The sequence below is a fragment of the Ascaphus truei genome, chromosome 4, assembly GCF_040206685.1.
Source record: "Ascaphus truei isolate aAscTru1 chromosome 4, aAscTru1.hap1, whole genome shotgun sequence".
Taxonomy (NCBI): Eukaryota; Metazoa; Chordata; class Amphibia; order Anura; family Ascaphidae; genus Ascaphus; species Ascaphus truei.
In genome coordinates, this window is record NC_134486.1 from 133,647,338 (window position 1) to 133,661,075 (window position 13,738).

Genomic DNA, 13,738 nt, shown 5'->3' on the forward strand with positions numbered 1-13,738 from the left:
GAACCACTGATTTAGCCACTTATGCTGATGCAGGGTTCTTCTTAAAACCTGACCTGTTGGATATCCTTAAAACCTGACCTGTTGGGGATTCTTGAAGACTGGAGTTGGGGACCATTACTGTAGATCAAATCAATTCCAGAGTAAAATGAATGCACAAACTGTAGTGTATTTTCCATCTTGCGTTTGTTAGGGTCAATCTATCAAAGCAATTTACACCTGTTTAGCTCTGTTTCCACCAGCATATTAAAAAGCCTAGCGTTACGATTTGCATCTAATGCAGACAAATACTCATTTACGTTTGACACTGATGCATATACTGAATTGTTTTCTGAACATATGTGAAGGAACAAGTATAAAATGACGTTTCATGTGTCATATAGGTCGGCTCTTGAAAACCTTATACGGACGGACGGGGCTTAGTCTCCCAGCTGCAAGAATGAGGCAATACAACTGCAATAATATTTATTATATTCTATGTATCCTATGTGAACTTTTCCTTTGATAAATCTGGTGACATTGTTTTGCCTTAACTTTTGAGCTGGGAAACTTTGGTACATATAGTAACTCCCCACAGAGTGAACAGCCTATAAATCAATGGTTATTTCCAAAAGTCTCCAAGCTGCCTAAGGCCTCGGTCCCGCTGCGCTCGTTGGCGCGGGCAGCGGGTCGCGAGTTCCCCACCAGCAGGGGAATCCTCGCGAGCCGGTCCCGGTCCCCCCTGGCTGCACAGCTGACTACACGCTGTAGCGCGTCAGCCGCTGGAGACACCAGAGAATGGTGTTTCCTAGCGTTGACGCGTGACGTGTGTGGCTGTGAGCCAATGGGGAGGGGAGGCTTCGGGAGGAGGAGAGGCTTCGGGGAGCGGGGAGGAGTGTGGAGTGAAAGCAGGTGAGTGCCTTTCTCTGTGTGTGTGTCTGAGTGCGTGCCTGTCTGTGTGTGTATGTGTCTGAGTGCGTGAGTGCCTGTCTGTGTGTGTGTGTGTGTGTGTGCCCGAGTGCGTGAGTGCCTGCCTCTGTCTGTGTGTGTGTATGAGTGCGTGAGTGCCTGCCTGTGTGTGCGCGCGTGTGTGTGTATGAGTGCGTGAGTGCCTGCCTGTGTGTGTGTGTACGCGTGTATGAATGAGTGCCTGCGTGTGTGTTTAAACTTACCTTCCAGCTCCAGCCCGAGTCCATGGAGGGAGGGGGGGAGAGTAGCGGGTCCCTCCGCTCAAGCCACGCCCCCCTCCCTGTCAAACCGCCCGCCTCCCGCCCACCTCCCGATCAAACCTCCCACCTCCCGCCCACCTCCCGATCAAACCTCCCACCTCACGCCCACCTCCCGCTCCGGCTCCCGCTCCCTACAGACCGCAGATCGCGGTCTGTGTATCTCAGCGCACCGCCTGTCAGCAGCGCAGGTGCGCTGACTCTGGGAGCGGGGCCTTAGCCTTACTAGTTCAGAAATACAGCATCAGATTAATCAAAGGACAATATTTCATTGGTTTCAATAGGAAATATTTTTATTGGTGAATTTGGCGTAGTTTTTGCACCCCAATTTTGCAGTCTGGAAACTTTCATAAGCATTGGGAATTGGAAGCATTGGGAATCTATGTTCAACATCTATAACTGTTTTATCTTTGAAATTATTACATTTTCCTGGCTTCAAGTGACGTAAACAATTCATTTTCACAAATATCACAAATTCATGCATAAAAAACAGTATCTCTATATTTTTTACAGCTTGACTTTTTACCTGTTGCAACCTGGAGTGATCTGTAACTTCCTGTTGCAGGGTACATGCTACACACGCGGGTTTCTTGACAAGGCTTATTTATTTAGCCTCAAAAGATATACAGCACACAAAACAAAAATAGCTTTTCATCAGCAAACAAAAGGGAAAAAATGGCTTTTCATCAGCAAACAAAAGAAAAATGGCTTTTTCTTCAGCAGACCAAACCAAAACAGTTCTCTTTAGCAGACAGTCTAAAAATAATGCAGCTACCCTTTTCTATGAAGGGGACAGACAGTTCATAATTCATCTACTTTGCTCACAGACCTTGTATCAGTAATCTCTTCAGTAGCTTACTCCTCTCTCCTCAACAGCCAGCACAATGTGTCTACAGCCTGGGGTTTTTAACACACCTTGATTAGGCAGCTGGGATCCAACTAATTGTCCTGAGGTTCCCAGCTGAAGTTAACCTAGTCACTGCTGCATTGCAGGCTAAACATATATATGTCTGCCAGGCATATAGCTGGTGGCTTTTATTTACCCTGTCACACTTCCCTTAAAACAAATGACAACACGACTGTATTAAACATACCGCCATAGTGCAACAATGACATCATAAATCTTTAAGCACACAGCACATATATTATTGCCACAAAAAAACAATGTAGCAATTGTATAAACAGTCAACCTTTTCTCTGAATTGCAGGCCCATTTACTAGATGTGTGTTTGTTGTGTATGTATATGTATATGTGTATATATGTGTGTGTGTGTGTGTGTGTGTGTGTGTGTGTGTGTGTGTGTGTGTGTGTGTGTGTGTGTGTGTGTGTGTGTGTGTGTGTGTGTACTATGAGTGGTTTCTCTGGCTTTGCATCTGATTCCCATGCTGTGCTTAAAAGCTGTGTTAACAGCGAGCATTAGCATATAAGGGTTCCATGTAAAAATGGACTTCAGGCAAAAGGTGGCACAGTGTGCTCATTTGCATGCCATTTCCCAGAATCCCTTGCTGCAGTGGAAGCACTGTATGCTAGGTGATAATGGTGAAAGGCAGGGTTGCAGACCTGTCTAAGGCTGTGTTTATAGTGTTGTAGTGCTTGATGATCCGCGCTGAGGCGCGCTTAGCATGTAATCTGAGACCCATTATATATTATGGTGCCATTCTGATTGAAAGCTTCTGCTTGCGTGCTCACGCTTGCTGAACCTCGCTCAGCTCTTGGCTACAGGCAAATCTGTGTTTCATCGCTTGCTGGACAGGAGGTGCGGTCACGTGACCGCACAGCCTCCAATCAGAGCGCTGCTCAGAAATGAGCTTAGACCCGAGAGCGGCCATTGTTCCCTCCGCTCCCTGTTCCCTCCGCTCCCCGTTCCCCCCGCTCCCCGTTCCCTCCGTGGTCGCGCTAATTAAAAAAAATTAAAAAAACAAACAAAGGCCGCCGTGCACCCGATTGGGAGGAGGGGGAGGAGTGAGGTGTCCCCCTTCTGCCCCAGTTCCTGTGGCTGCCTGCCTGCCTGGGGCGGGTGATGGAGGGGAGGGGAAGCATTGGTGGGAGCGGGTTTGTTGTCCCCCTGCAGCCCCAATCCCCGTGGCTGCCTGCCCGGGGTGGGAGATGGAGGGGTGTATGCGGCCACCGGGGGGGGTCCTGGAGCATTGGTGGGAGTGGGGTAGTGTGCGGTCGGCCCCTGGGGAGGGCGATGGAAGCGAGGAGCTGGCCGCTCTTCTCTCTTCCCACCCCCCCACTTTGTGTGTGTGTGAAAGAGAGAGTGAGTGTGAGAGTGTGTGTAAGGGAGAGAGAGTGTGTGTGTTTGGGAGAGAAAGTGTGTGTGTGTGTGTGTGTGTGTGTGTGTGTGTGTGTGTGTGTGTGTGTGTGTGTGTGTGTGTGTGTGTGTGTGTGTGTGTGTGTGTGTGTGTGTGTGTGTGTGTGTGTGTGCTGGTGCTGTGTATGCAGTGAGTGTGTGCAGTGTGCTATGTGTGTGCAGTGTATGAAGTGAGTGTGTGAAGTGTGCTGTGTGTGTGCAGTGTATGCAGTGAGTGTGTGCAGTGTGCTGTGTGTGCTGTGAGTGTGTGTAGTGCGTGTGTGCTGTGTGTGTGCAGTGTATGCAGTGAGTGTGTGCTTTGTGCTGGTGCTGTGTGTGCTGTGAGTGTGTGTAGTGAGTGTGTGCAGTGTGCTGTGTGTGTGTGCAGTGTATGCAGTGAGTGTGTTCAGTGTGCTGTTAGAGTGCTGTGTGCTGGTGCTGTGTGTGCTGTGAGTGTGTTTAGTGAGTGTGTGCAGTGTGCAGTGTACAAAAAAAATTGGGGTCCATATATATATAAATATCCATTATATCCATGGATATAGGGGATATATATTAAATGAGATTTATATATTTTATATATATTTTGTATATATATTATATCTATATATATCATACATATATATACATACATATCCATCACACAGATCCCTGTCCCGCCTCCCGACCCACCTCCGCCCCACAAGCCCCACCTACCAGAGCACACGCTCTGTCTGAGGGGCAAGAACATGAAAAGCAGCTGCTTGGTAAGCGAGAGGTGAGCATCAGCGCTGGAGAGCACAGCCACTCTCCACTATAAACTCAGCCTAAGACGTGAATGTGCTCACAAGTGATCTTTTTATTTGCTATATATATATATATATCATGAGGCACCATAATTATGTACCTGTTGCTGGCACCATTTTTTACCTTTCTCCTCTTTTATGCCTACAGAGATGGCCTCATCAGCAAAGATGAAATGATGGCTTATTTTCTGAGGGCCAAATCCCAATTTCATTGTAAAATGGGACCAGGCTTTGTTCACAACTTTCAGGACATGACTTATCTGAAACCAACCTTCTGTGAACACTGTGCAGGATTTGTAAGTTTATTTTACAGCATATTAAATTCACATGTCAGGAGGATCTGCAATGCATTGTATAGCAGGCATCACTGAGAACACGTGTTAATAAAAAAGTGTGGGTTTTTTTGTGGTATAGGAAAAATAGAAATAGTTCAAAAATAATAAAGAGCTGAAAGAATCCTTTGCCGGGTAAATATTTTTGAAGCATCACACCTGTGCTAAGATTGGTGTTCTTGAGTAGGATATGACCTGGTTAAGCAATAAATGAAGTCACCAACTGACAAGTTTCCTGTTGTTGTGCATATCTTATAAAGTTGGAACTGATACTTACTGTATGATTGACGTGAGACTATAACAGTGTCTTTGATATGACTTTTCAATAACAATAGAAATGAAGTAAACCTCTTTACTCGATGACTGTTAGGCAAGGTCCCCGCTGGCTACTGCAGCGCCCGCAGTGGCACTGCAGGGACAAGAGCCCGCCCGACATTGGGGCTGGGCCCGCTGCGAGGGGGGCGCTGAGCCGACAGAAACTCCTTCTTTCAATATAATTAGAGAAGGGAGAGATGTGAGGGTGGGGGGGAAGAAGGGAGAGAGGTGAGGGTGGGGGGGGGGGAGAAGAGAGAGAGGTGAGGGGGTGGAGGAGAGAGAGGTGAGGGGAGGAGAGAGAGAGGTGAGGGGGGAGGAGAGGGTGAGGTGAGGGGGGAGGAGAGGGAGAGGTGAGGGGGGAGGGGAGGGAGAGGTGAAGGGGGAGGAGAGAGAGGTGAGGGGAAGGAGAGAGAGGTGAGGGGAGGAAGAGGGAGGTGAGGGGGGAGAGAGGGAGGTGAGGGGGGAGAGAGGGAAGTGAGGGGGGAGAGAGTGAGGTGAGGGGGGAGAGAGGGAAGTGAGGGGGCGGAGAGGGAAGTGAGGGGGGAGAGGGAGGTGAGGGGGGAAGTGGGTTGATGTGGAGGGGGAGAGGTGGGTGGAGATGTGGAGAGAAGTAAATAAAAAGGAAATACAAATGACCTTAGCACAAGCTACAGATGTATAGATGTGGTGATAAACATTACTTTGTTGCAAGTAACAAAGTTACTAGTTGGGACACAGCAGCTTCTGACAGCACTAGCAGCTGTGAGAGAGACTATATATGCTGCCATGCTGTGTGAGAGGAGAGGGCGGAGATGCTGCCGGAACTTAGACCGGGAGAGGTATTTACAGTTAGCAATTTAAAATTTGGAAGTTTTTCTATTTCAAATTTTCATTGCGCCTCCCTGTATCTCTGAAAAGTGCATTGGCAAGTTGCTAAAAATCCCGGGCATTGCTGAATGAATAATGCCCAGAATTCAAACCAATCAGAGAGCAGTGATTTCAATAATGCCCGGAATTTTACTGCTTTAGCCTATAAAAAATAATACAGGCTTTGGTCCAGATGGTTTGTTTGTTCATATGTTTTATTGTTAAATGATCATTTACAAATGTTTGTTTTTTCCTTTTGGCTGCAATACTGAAAAGAGAGATACACAACAAACAAGAAAAAGGAAAAAGCAAAAAGATGTATTATGCTGGCTTACATCCATGCTGTTAGAAAATGACAATATGCTGTCACAATGTGGATTTGTTTTATTGCAAAATTTAAAAAATGTTGAAAAGGCAATATTGATATAGTAAAATGCAGTATTTATAAGATTCTGCAAAATGAATAATAAAAAAAGAGTTAAAAAAAGATAACATCTTTAAAAGAAATGCTTTTGTTAGAAATATACAATACTGTGAGTGTTGGCACCAATTCTGACGTTTGAAGTATGCACTTAGATTGCCACACCCACCTCACCTAGCCTGGTTTGATCAAATAACAGCTTGTCATAATGTTACATTGAAAAATTGCTGCTTTCCAGAGGTATTAGGGTTGTCCTTGACAGGAAGGGTGTTGAGTGCTGTTATATCCTGTTTGTGCTAGTGTAGCTATTGGTACTTCCTTTTCTATGACCTGCTTTTCCTGATTCCATATTTTGTCTTTAATTGCAGCTCTGGGGTATAATCAAACAAGGATGCAAGTGCAAAGGTAAATAGCAAGTGAATATTCTCACAATTTGGGTATTATTTTGGAAAACACATATACTGTAGGTCAGGAGGGCGCAAACTTTTTACCCTGCGCCCCCCTGCCCGGTGGTCTCCTCACCTCCGCCCCCCCTTCACCCCCGCTCTGGCGTCATCATGGCACGTTGAACTTGCAGCATCATTTGACGATGTGTTGCCATGGCGACGCGTGTAAGAAGCCGCCAGAGCCAAGGTAAGTTAGGTTTACAGAGGCCCTGCAGCTCCCCCGGCACTTAATTTAAGTGCCTTCTGGAAGCGCATGGGGCCTCTGTAAACCCTGCGCGCCCGGTACTCAGTCTCGCGCCCCCCAGTTTGCGCACTGCTGCTGTAGGACATTCACAAGTATAAACAAAAAGATGCTTCTGGTAGGGGAAAGTTGAGTTTATTTATTATTCAGTAGCAAATGCAGAATATTGTAGCTATTTTCCTGGAAGGTAAGATTTGCACCTTGCCTGTGATTGAAAGTTTACATTTTTTTTAAGCATCATGAAATATAGCTACAATTTTGTCATGAAACAAGAGAAAATGTACCTTATTTATTTAACATAGTGTATGCAACAGAAGCAAAACTTCCCAGTTCTAAACTGCTTGTAGCCAAATGTATCACTGCCTGATAAAGTAGCATGCCAAAGTTTACTACCTTGCCAAAATAAGGGTTTGTAACATATGCCTTTGGTACCTGCAGTGACATCACCTGCAGAAACTGGATATTAACCAAGCACTCCATTAGTTAAGTGGTAAAAACCGGAGTGGTAGACACCAATATTTTATTTCCTATTCTGGAAACAAAACCTTCATCAGGATTAAACGTGTAACAAGTAAAAAAAAAAAAGCATGATCCTCGGATTCAAACTACATGGATGCACTTCAAAGATACAGTGGGCTATGCACTAAGCTCAATGGGTTTGCGTTCTGATGTTCAAAAAAAGCACGTCCGTTAAAAAGTGAGGCCGGGGACGCCCATTTTTTAACGTACATGCTCAAAATACCCACAGCGTACGTGTTGCTTTTTTCCCCCCTGCTAGCATTCTTAAACTTCACGTACGCTAGCTGATAGAAAAAAAAGGCGCATGTAACATGATGTTGTTACTGCTTGTATTCATTGGATTAGCTGGCTACTGTTTTATTTACTTTATTTAGGTATGCTAATGCAGTGTTTAATAATGGGCAAATAATCTATTATCCATATCTGGATAATAGTTATTTTGCACATTATTGTACTGTATCTGTTAGGGGGGTGTATTTAGTTAGAAATAATGTTTAGTATTTTTGTATGCACAACATTGGTACCGCAGGCCCGCGGGTACCCCGGGACTCTCGCGGGTACTCCGGGATGGCCGCGGGGTCAGCCTGGGACATCCGTGCGACCCCGGCCTCCCTCGGGGACCCCTGTGGGGTGAGCCGGGGACACTCGCGGGCCTGTTGTATGGGTTTTGTGCCTGCAAAAAGGTAAACAAAGACTTTTTTCTAAGTCCTGCTTTTTTTATTACCTGCCTTTAGCTGGTGAGCTTTATTCAGCGCAACTTTCATGTACGATAAATTTGCGTTGCTTAGTGAATCCCGCAGAAGGGCAGGATTCAGCGCAAACAGCTCATCGTACGAGCAAAGTTGGACTTTGAAAAATGTCCAGGAAAAAGTCAGTTTTAGAGCGCAAAGTGCCTGTTTGCGCGGCTTAGTGAATAGCGCTCGGCGGAACTTCACGTTCTAAGAGCACTTTGCGCTCTTAAAATGACTTATCACTGCTTAGTGCATAGCCCCCACAGTATTTACAGTAGTAAAACTTAGCCACTCTTCTCTTTCTATATAAAATAATACAGCTAGTGTATAATGATACTACACACTACATTATGGTACTATTATTTTTATGTAAAATAAAACAAATCACAATTATTCAATCCTGGGCAATAATTTAATTAGGTTTTTCCAGCAATTCATTTATATCACTATTTACTGTAAATGTGTCACTGATGTATTTTTTAAATGGGATCGCTAAAGGAATTTGAATATAGGTTTTCAATGTTTAGTTGTTTTCACAGTATATGAGGGTACATCCTCAAAAGGTCACTAATTTTTTAAGGTTATGTTATCTCATTTTAACGTAATTATATCCGTAACGCATATTCCCAAAGCTGCTTATCGCTACGTTGTTCAGCCATTTTCCTTAAAAATAAGAGAATCTTAAATTTTAACAGACCTTAGGCTTCTTCATATGCAAATCATATGTAATTAGCACTTTACCTACCAATGGAGATCCTCAGACCGCCGTTACGGTTAAGGTTATGCTAATAACGTAACCATATTTGGCACCTGCTGAAAGCTGCCCTTACTCACTTCTAAACCCTGAGGAGCTTTGTGTTATTTCTCCAAATAACCTACAAGGGAAAAGGGAAGGTCTTAAGTGGTACCCATATGAATGGACTGAGTGTAATTAACCCTTTCATGACATGTTATACTAACAGATATATGGTGGAACATATAAATGGCCGAAACACAGCAACAAATGAATATTAATTGGTGTTTAAAAAAAAAAAAAAAAAGGTATTAATTATATGTTGTTTAATGATGAATATGAATATTAAATATGTTTATTTGGCCTATTATTGTGTATATAATTTATGGTATAAAGTATGAGTTTACAAGCATGGATCTGCTTATGAGAAAATGATTTTCAAGGAGACATAAGTAACCAAAATAATATTTCATTGCACACAGTTCAGGCACTGGGTATAAAAAATAAAATAAAAAAATGTAACATACAGTATATAATATTCTAAATAGTATAGTATATTAATGTTCCCTAATAACATTCTTTCCCAATGCGCATGTGCAGTGTAATTTTTTAGGCTATGGGGTAATCCCTGTTCATCCAGGTAACATTACCATGGTTGTTTTGGGACCTTACTTTTGCATATCATTAGCCTTGAGGATACCTAGAAGGGGGAAAATGGCCCATCGGATTAACACAGCGGGGGTACCTGGCAGTCTCATTCAGTTTGAATGGGACTGCCAGGGACCCCCGCTGTGTTAATCCGATGAGCCATTAGTCTGTCTGCAGAAATGTCACAGAAATGTTGCAGCATTACTGGGGAATTGCCCCAGATTTTCCCAGGCAAGTGTTTGGATACTCGTGGCTGCATCAGTACCTAATAGGTAAGGTAAAGTAATTTGCCTGTATTTAGTGCAATTCTGAGGATCTACCCCATAGTGAGGTGTTTTGCTTTCTATAGCTAATCCCTTTTACATGTTTTATCCTACCACAGGCAAAGTGCTTTCCCCTTCCTTTCTTTGATACCCTGCATGATTATGATGTCATCATGGGATAAAGCCAATTTAGCAAAATGTGCAGGAAACAGGAGATTGACAAGTCAAATAGTAGGGATTTATTCAACTGAAAAGCTAATTTCATTTCCAAGACAAAAAGGGATATTTCCACGTTATGGACAATTTAAATGTTTTCCAGGAAACGAATTGCTTTGAAAACTGTTTTAAAATATTTTTTTGGTCTTAAGTGAGTCTTTCAACTATAAAAAGAAATATTTCTATCTAAATGTGTTTTTATGCTATTCTTCTATTGCTTTGAATACTGTCCATACACACAGTCTACGTATGTCTCATATATCCTTTTTGTGTTCATTGTTCCTAGATTGTGGTGCTAATTGTCACAAGCAGTGCAAGGACCTCTTAGTGTTGGCATGCAGAAAACTCTCCAGAGGAACCTCCTTAGGCAGCAACAATGGTTCTCTTCCTAGCAGCCCATCACTGGTCCCAGGTAAAGTATTCATCTATGATAAGCTATTCAATACGCTTGTCATAAATATTCCTCAAACCTTTTCTTTCTCTACAAATGTTCAGGCATTAATACTGTAGGCTACAAGGTATTCAAGCTTCCAATATAATTTGAGAAATGACCCGACGCAAAGTTTAGTGGACAAAGTTATTTGTGCACCAATTCTTAATGAATGAAAACATACGATATGTATAACTGTGACAGATCAACTCTTTGTTACTATTAACAACCATGTGAGTTAGAACTACATCACCATGTAACAATTAGTATTATTTAAAAAGTCATACTGGCCCCAGTCTCTTGCATTTATATTTTCATAGTCCTTTATGTAATATGCAGTGAAGCCACTTGCAAGTGCTTGGGTAGTAATCAGCTGTATTGAAATGAATGGGACTAAAGGCACAGGGAAGGCAGCTTGGCAGCATATTGAATAAGCACCAAAGAAAGGAACAGGACTGATGACGACACATAATTGTGCCAATCGTTATGCAAGAAGTCAATCGAGGGGATATCAGATATAGTAGTTGATTATTATTTATCCTAGAAGCTCCTAGTAAATTCATGTGTCCCTGAGGGCCAAAAGGACTTGTTTAGTATGTACATTTTTTTTAAGAGAATAGGAAAGTATATACAAACGTTAAGGAAAAGAGCATACTATGGCAATGTGTTTATTTTGATGATACAATATCTTTTTAATTATAGCCATAGAGCAATAAAACTTATATATCTTTTCTGTAGCACAAGATGATGTGTTTGAATTTCCGACCACTGGAAGAGAAAATCAGGATTTGGATGGAAGAGCTATAACTCTGGTCACTGGCTCTTCTAGAAAGATTTCAGTGCGGCTACAGCGGCCAACCACTAGCCAGGCAACACAGACCGATCCAATGTGGCCGGAACGTGGCTGGAGTGACTCTGGATCTCATACGTTTCCAAAAATGAAGTGCAAGTTCTATGGGAAGTCTACGAAGAACAAAGGTTTTGCCAAATGGGAAAATGAAAAGCCAAGCTTGCATACCAACATGGATATTATGGAAGTACAGATCACAGAACACATCATAGATCAAAATGGAACAGACACTGAGGGGGAGATAAACGATACAGAGGTTAATAACATTGTATTTTTTGTAAAATAAAATATTTATGGCGAGGAATATGAGTCTAAATTAGTATATGCTTCTGACTTTAACCATATTTATTAAGTGGGGCTATGCCATAAGACACCTTCCAGGGCTGGAAGATACCCTACAGCCCACTCAGTTGACACTGAAAGGTGTATTATGGATTAGCTAGGGGAGGCAGGTAGGGTAAACAGTTTGTAAGCACAATTTTGTATAGTACCCACTGCCATTTAAAGCTGCTAATGCTAGCACCGGTGTGTTCTTTAACCCCAAGTCAGTATTATACTCTGCTACGTGTACTGAAATGGTAAGCTTATATGGGTGCTATGCCCATGATAGCACCACTTAGTGAGTAAGCATAGTGCTCTATGTCTTGGAATGAACCAACATAAACAATAAATGGCTTTTGTGCTCCCAGCCCAACTCGTTGTGCCTCTGAAGATTTGCTGGGAGTTCAAAGAAAGTTCATCATCTTCAAGTTTAAACAGGAAACCAACCAATCATGGGTGATAAATACAGAGGTTAAACCTCTGTGTAGTGAATGCACATTTCATAAACAGTACTGTAGGTTAAAGTACATATGTAGGAGACTTCATTGCTCCCACTGATAACATATTGGCCGGGAGTAATCAAAGTGCGATGGAGGATATTGCGCTTGATCTGGTGGTAACTGCCATCGACCTGAATAGCAGTTACCACCAGATCGGGAGTAATATGCCACATCTCGCTTTGATAACTCCCAGACATTGTGTTATAATGCAGAATATCACAGAGTTTCCATAGGATGTAATGGTGGTGATAACATAGAATATTACATAATACCTGTAGGTTAGCTCAATGTCTCTCTATTGAAAATACTTTTCTCACAAGAAAAAACACTTCACTTAATCTCCGTAACCCTCTAGAATATATATTTTCTTAAATGAGATTTAATTTAAGATCAAGTTATACTTGAGATTGGCATGACTCATGGTGAATCTTATTGGTGAATTTTCAGTAACATTTCTCAATAATTGCACAAACGGAATTGTTTACGCATTACTAATACTGTATGCATGGCCACCGACAGATTTGCCAGGGCCCAGGACTAGTATTGAGTGGGCCCCCCACCACTGTATCAGCAGCCTTGTGAGCCCCCCCTCAAATCATGCCCACTTGCAAGCCCCTATTTCCTCTATTCCCCCATCTCCCCATGTATTTCTCTCCCTTCATAAATCTCTCACTGTTCCCCCCTCTCTTCTTCAATCACTCTCACTCTTCTCCCCCTTTCTCACTCCCTCACCTCCCTCTTCTTTCACACTTTCCCCCTCTGCTATCACTTAATTTCAATCTTCTCACTCAACGTGCTCCCTCAATCCCCCCTCCTCACACTCATTCCCCCCTCCCCCCTTCTGGACACACACAAAATACATTACCCCCCCCACACAAACACAGAATACAATAACCCCCACACAATATATAATACCCCCCCACAAACACACACAAAATACAATGTCCCCACACACAAATACAATACCGCCCCCACACACTAAATATAATACCCCCACACACAAAATACAATACCCCTACACACAAAGTACGATACCTCCTCCCCCCCCACACACAAAATACAATACTCTTTCCACACACCCCCACACCCCTCCCCCAAATACACACTTAGCTTGCTGGTGGTTTGAGGCATCTGATGCCCTGGCTCTCCCCAGCTGCTGTGGGCCTGTCTCCCCCACTGAGCCTCCTGCCGGGCCACCATCTCTCCCACGATGCACGCGGGAAGCTGGGTTCGCCCGTAAGTCAGGCCCAGATTCCGGCATACACTGGCGAAAGAGGGAGGCCCAGCTTGGGAGAGAGGCCATAGGAGCTGGGGAGAGCCAGGCCCAACTTCCAGCACTGGTCGACTTGGCTTCTCCGCAGTCGCTGGCACGGGATACTTGTCCAGGCTCTCACCCCCCATGTCTGTGGTCCTAACTGCATGCATGTCATTCACATAGGTCACCATAGAAGAGAATTTCATTAAACATCACACTATTTAAAAGCAGATTCATTGAATTTGAATTATATTTTGGACAACAAAGTGAGGATTTTATTGAATTTGTACCTTGGAATATAGATGAACTACAGTATATATATATATATATATATATATATATATATATATATATATATATATATATATATATAAAATACTGAGTTAAGTTATG

The 13,738-nt window shown here is 43.2% G+C and overlaps 1 protein-coding gene across 3 annotated transcripts in view; it reads left to right on the forward strand.

Moving 5' to 3' along the window:
* The window catches only part of RASGRP3 (RAS guanyl releasing protein 3), a 120,431-nt gene that overhangs the window by 103,013 nt on the left and 3,680 nt on the right, over nt 1-13,738 (forward strand). For all 3 annotated transcript variants that reach the window (XM_075596624.1, XM_075596626.1, XM_075596625.1), the window contains 4 exons: nt 4,427-4,574; nt 6,561-6,597; nt 10,276-10,401; nt 11,158-11,525. In XM_075596624.1, the coding sequence (XP_075452739.1) occupies nt 4,427-4,574; nt 6,561-6,597; nt 10,276-10,401; nt 11,158-11,525 (679 nt within the window). The remainder of the gene's footprint in view (nt 1-4,426; nt 4,575-6,560; nt 6,598-10,275; nt 10,402-11,157; nt 11,526-13,738) is intronic.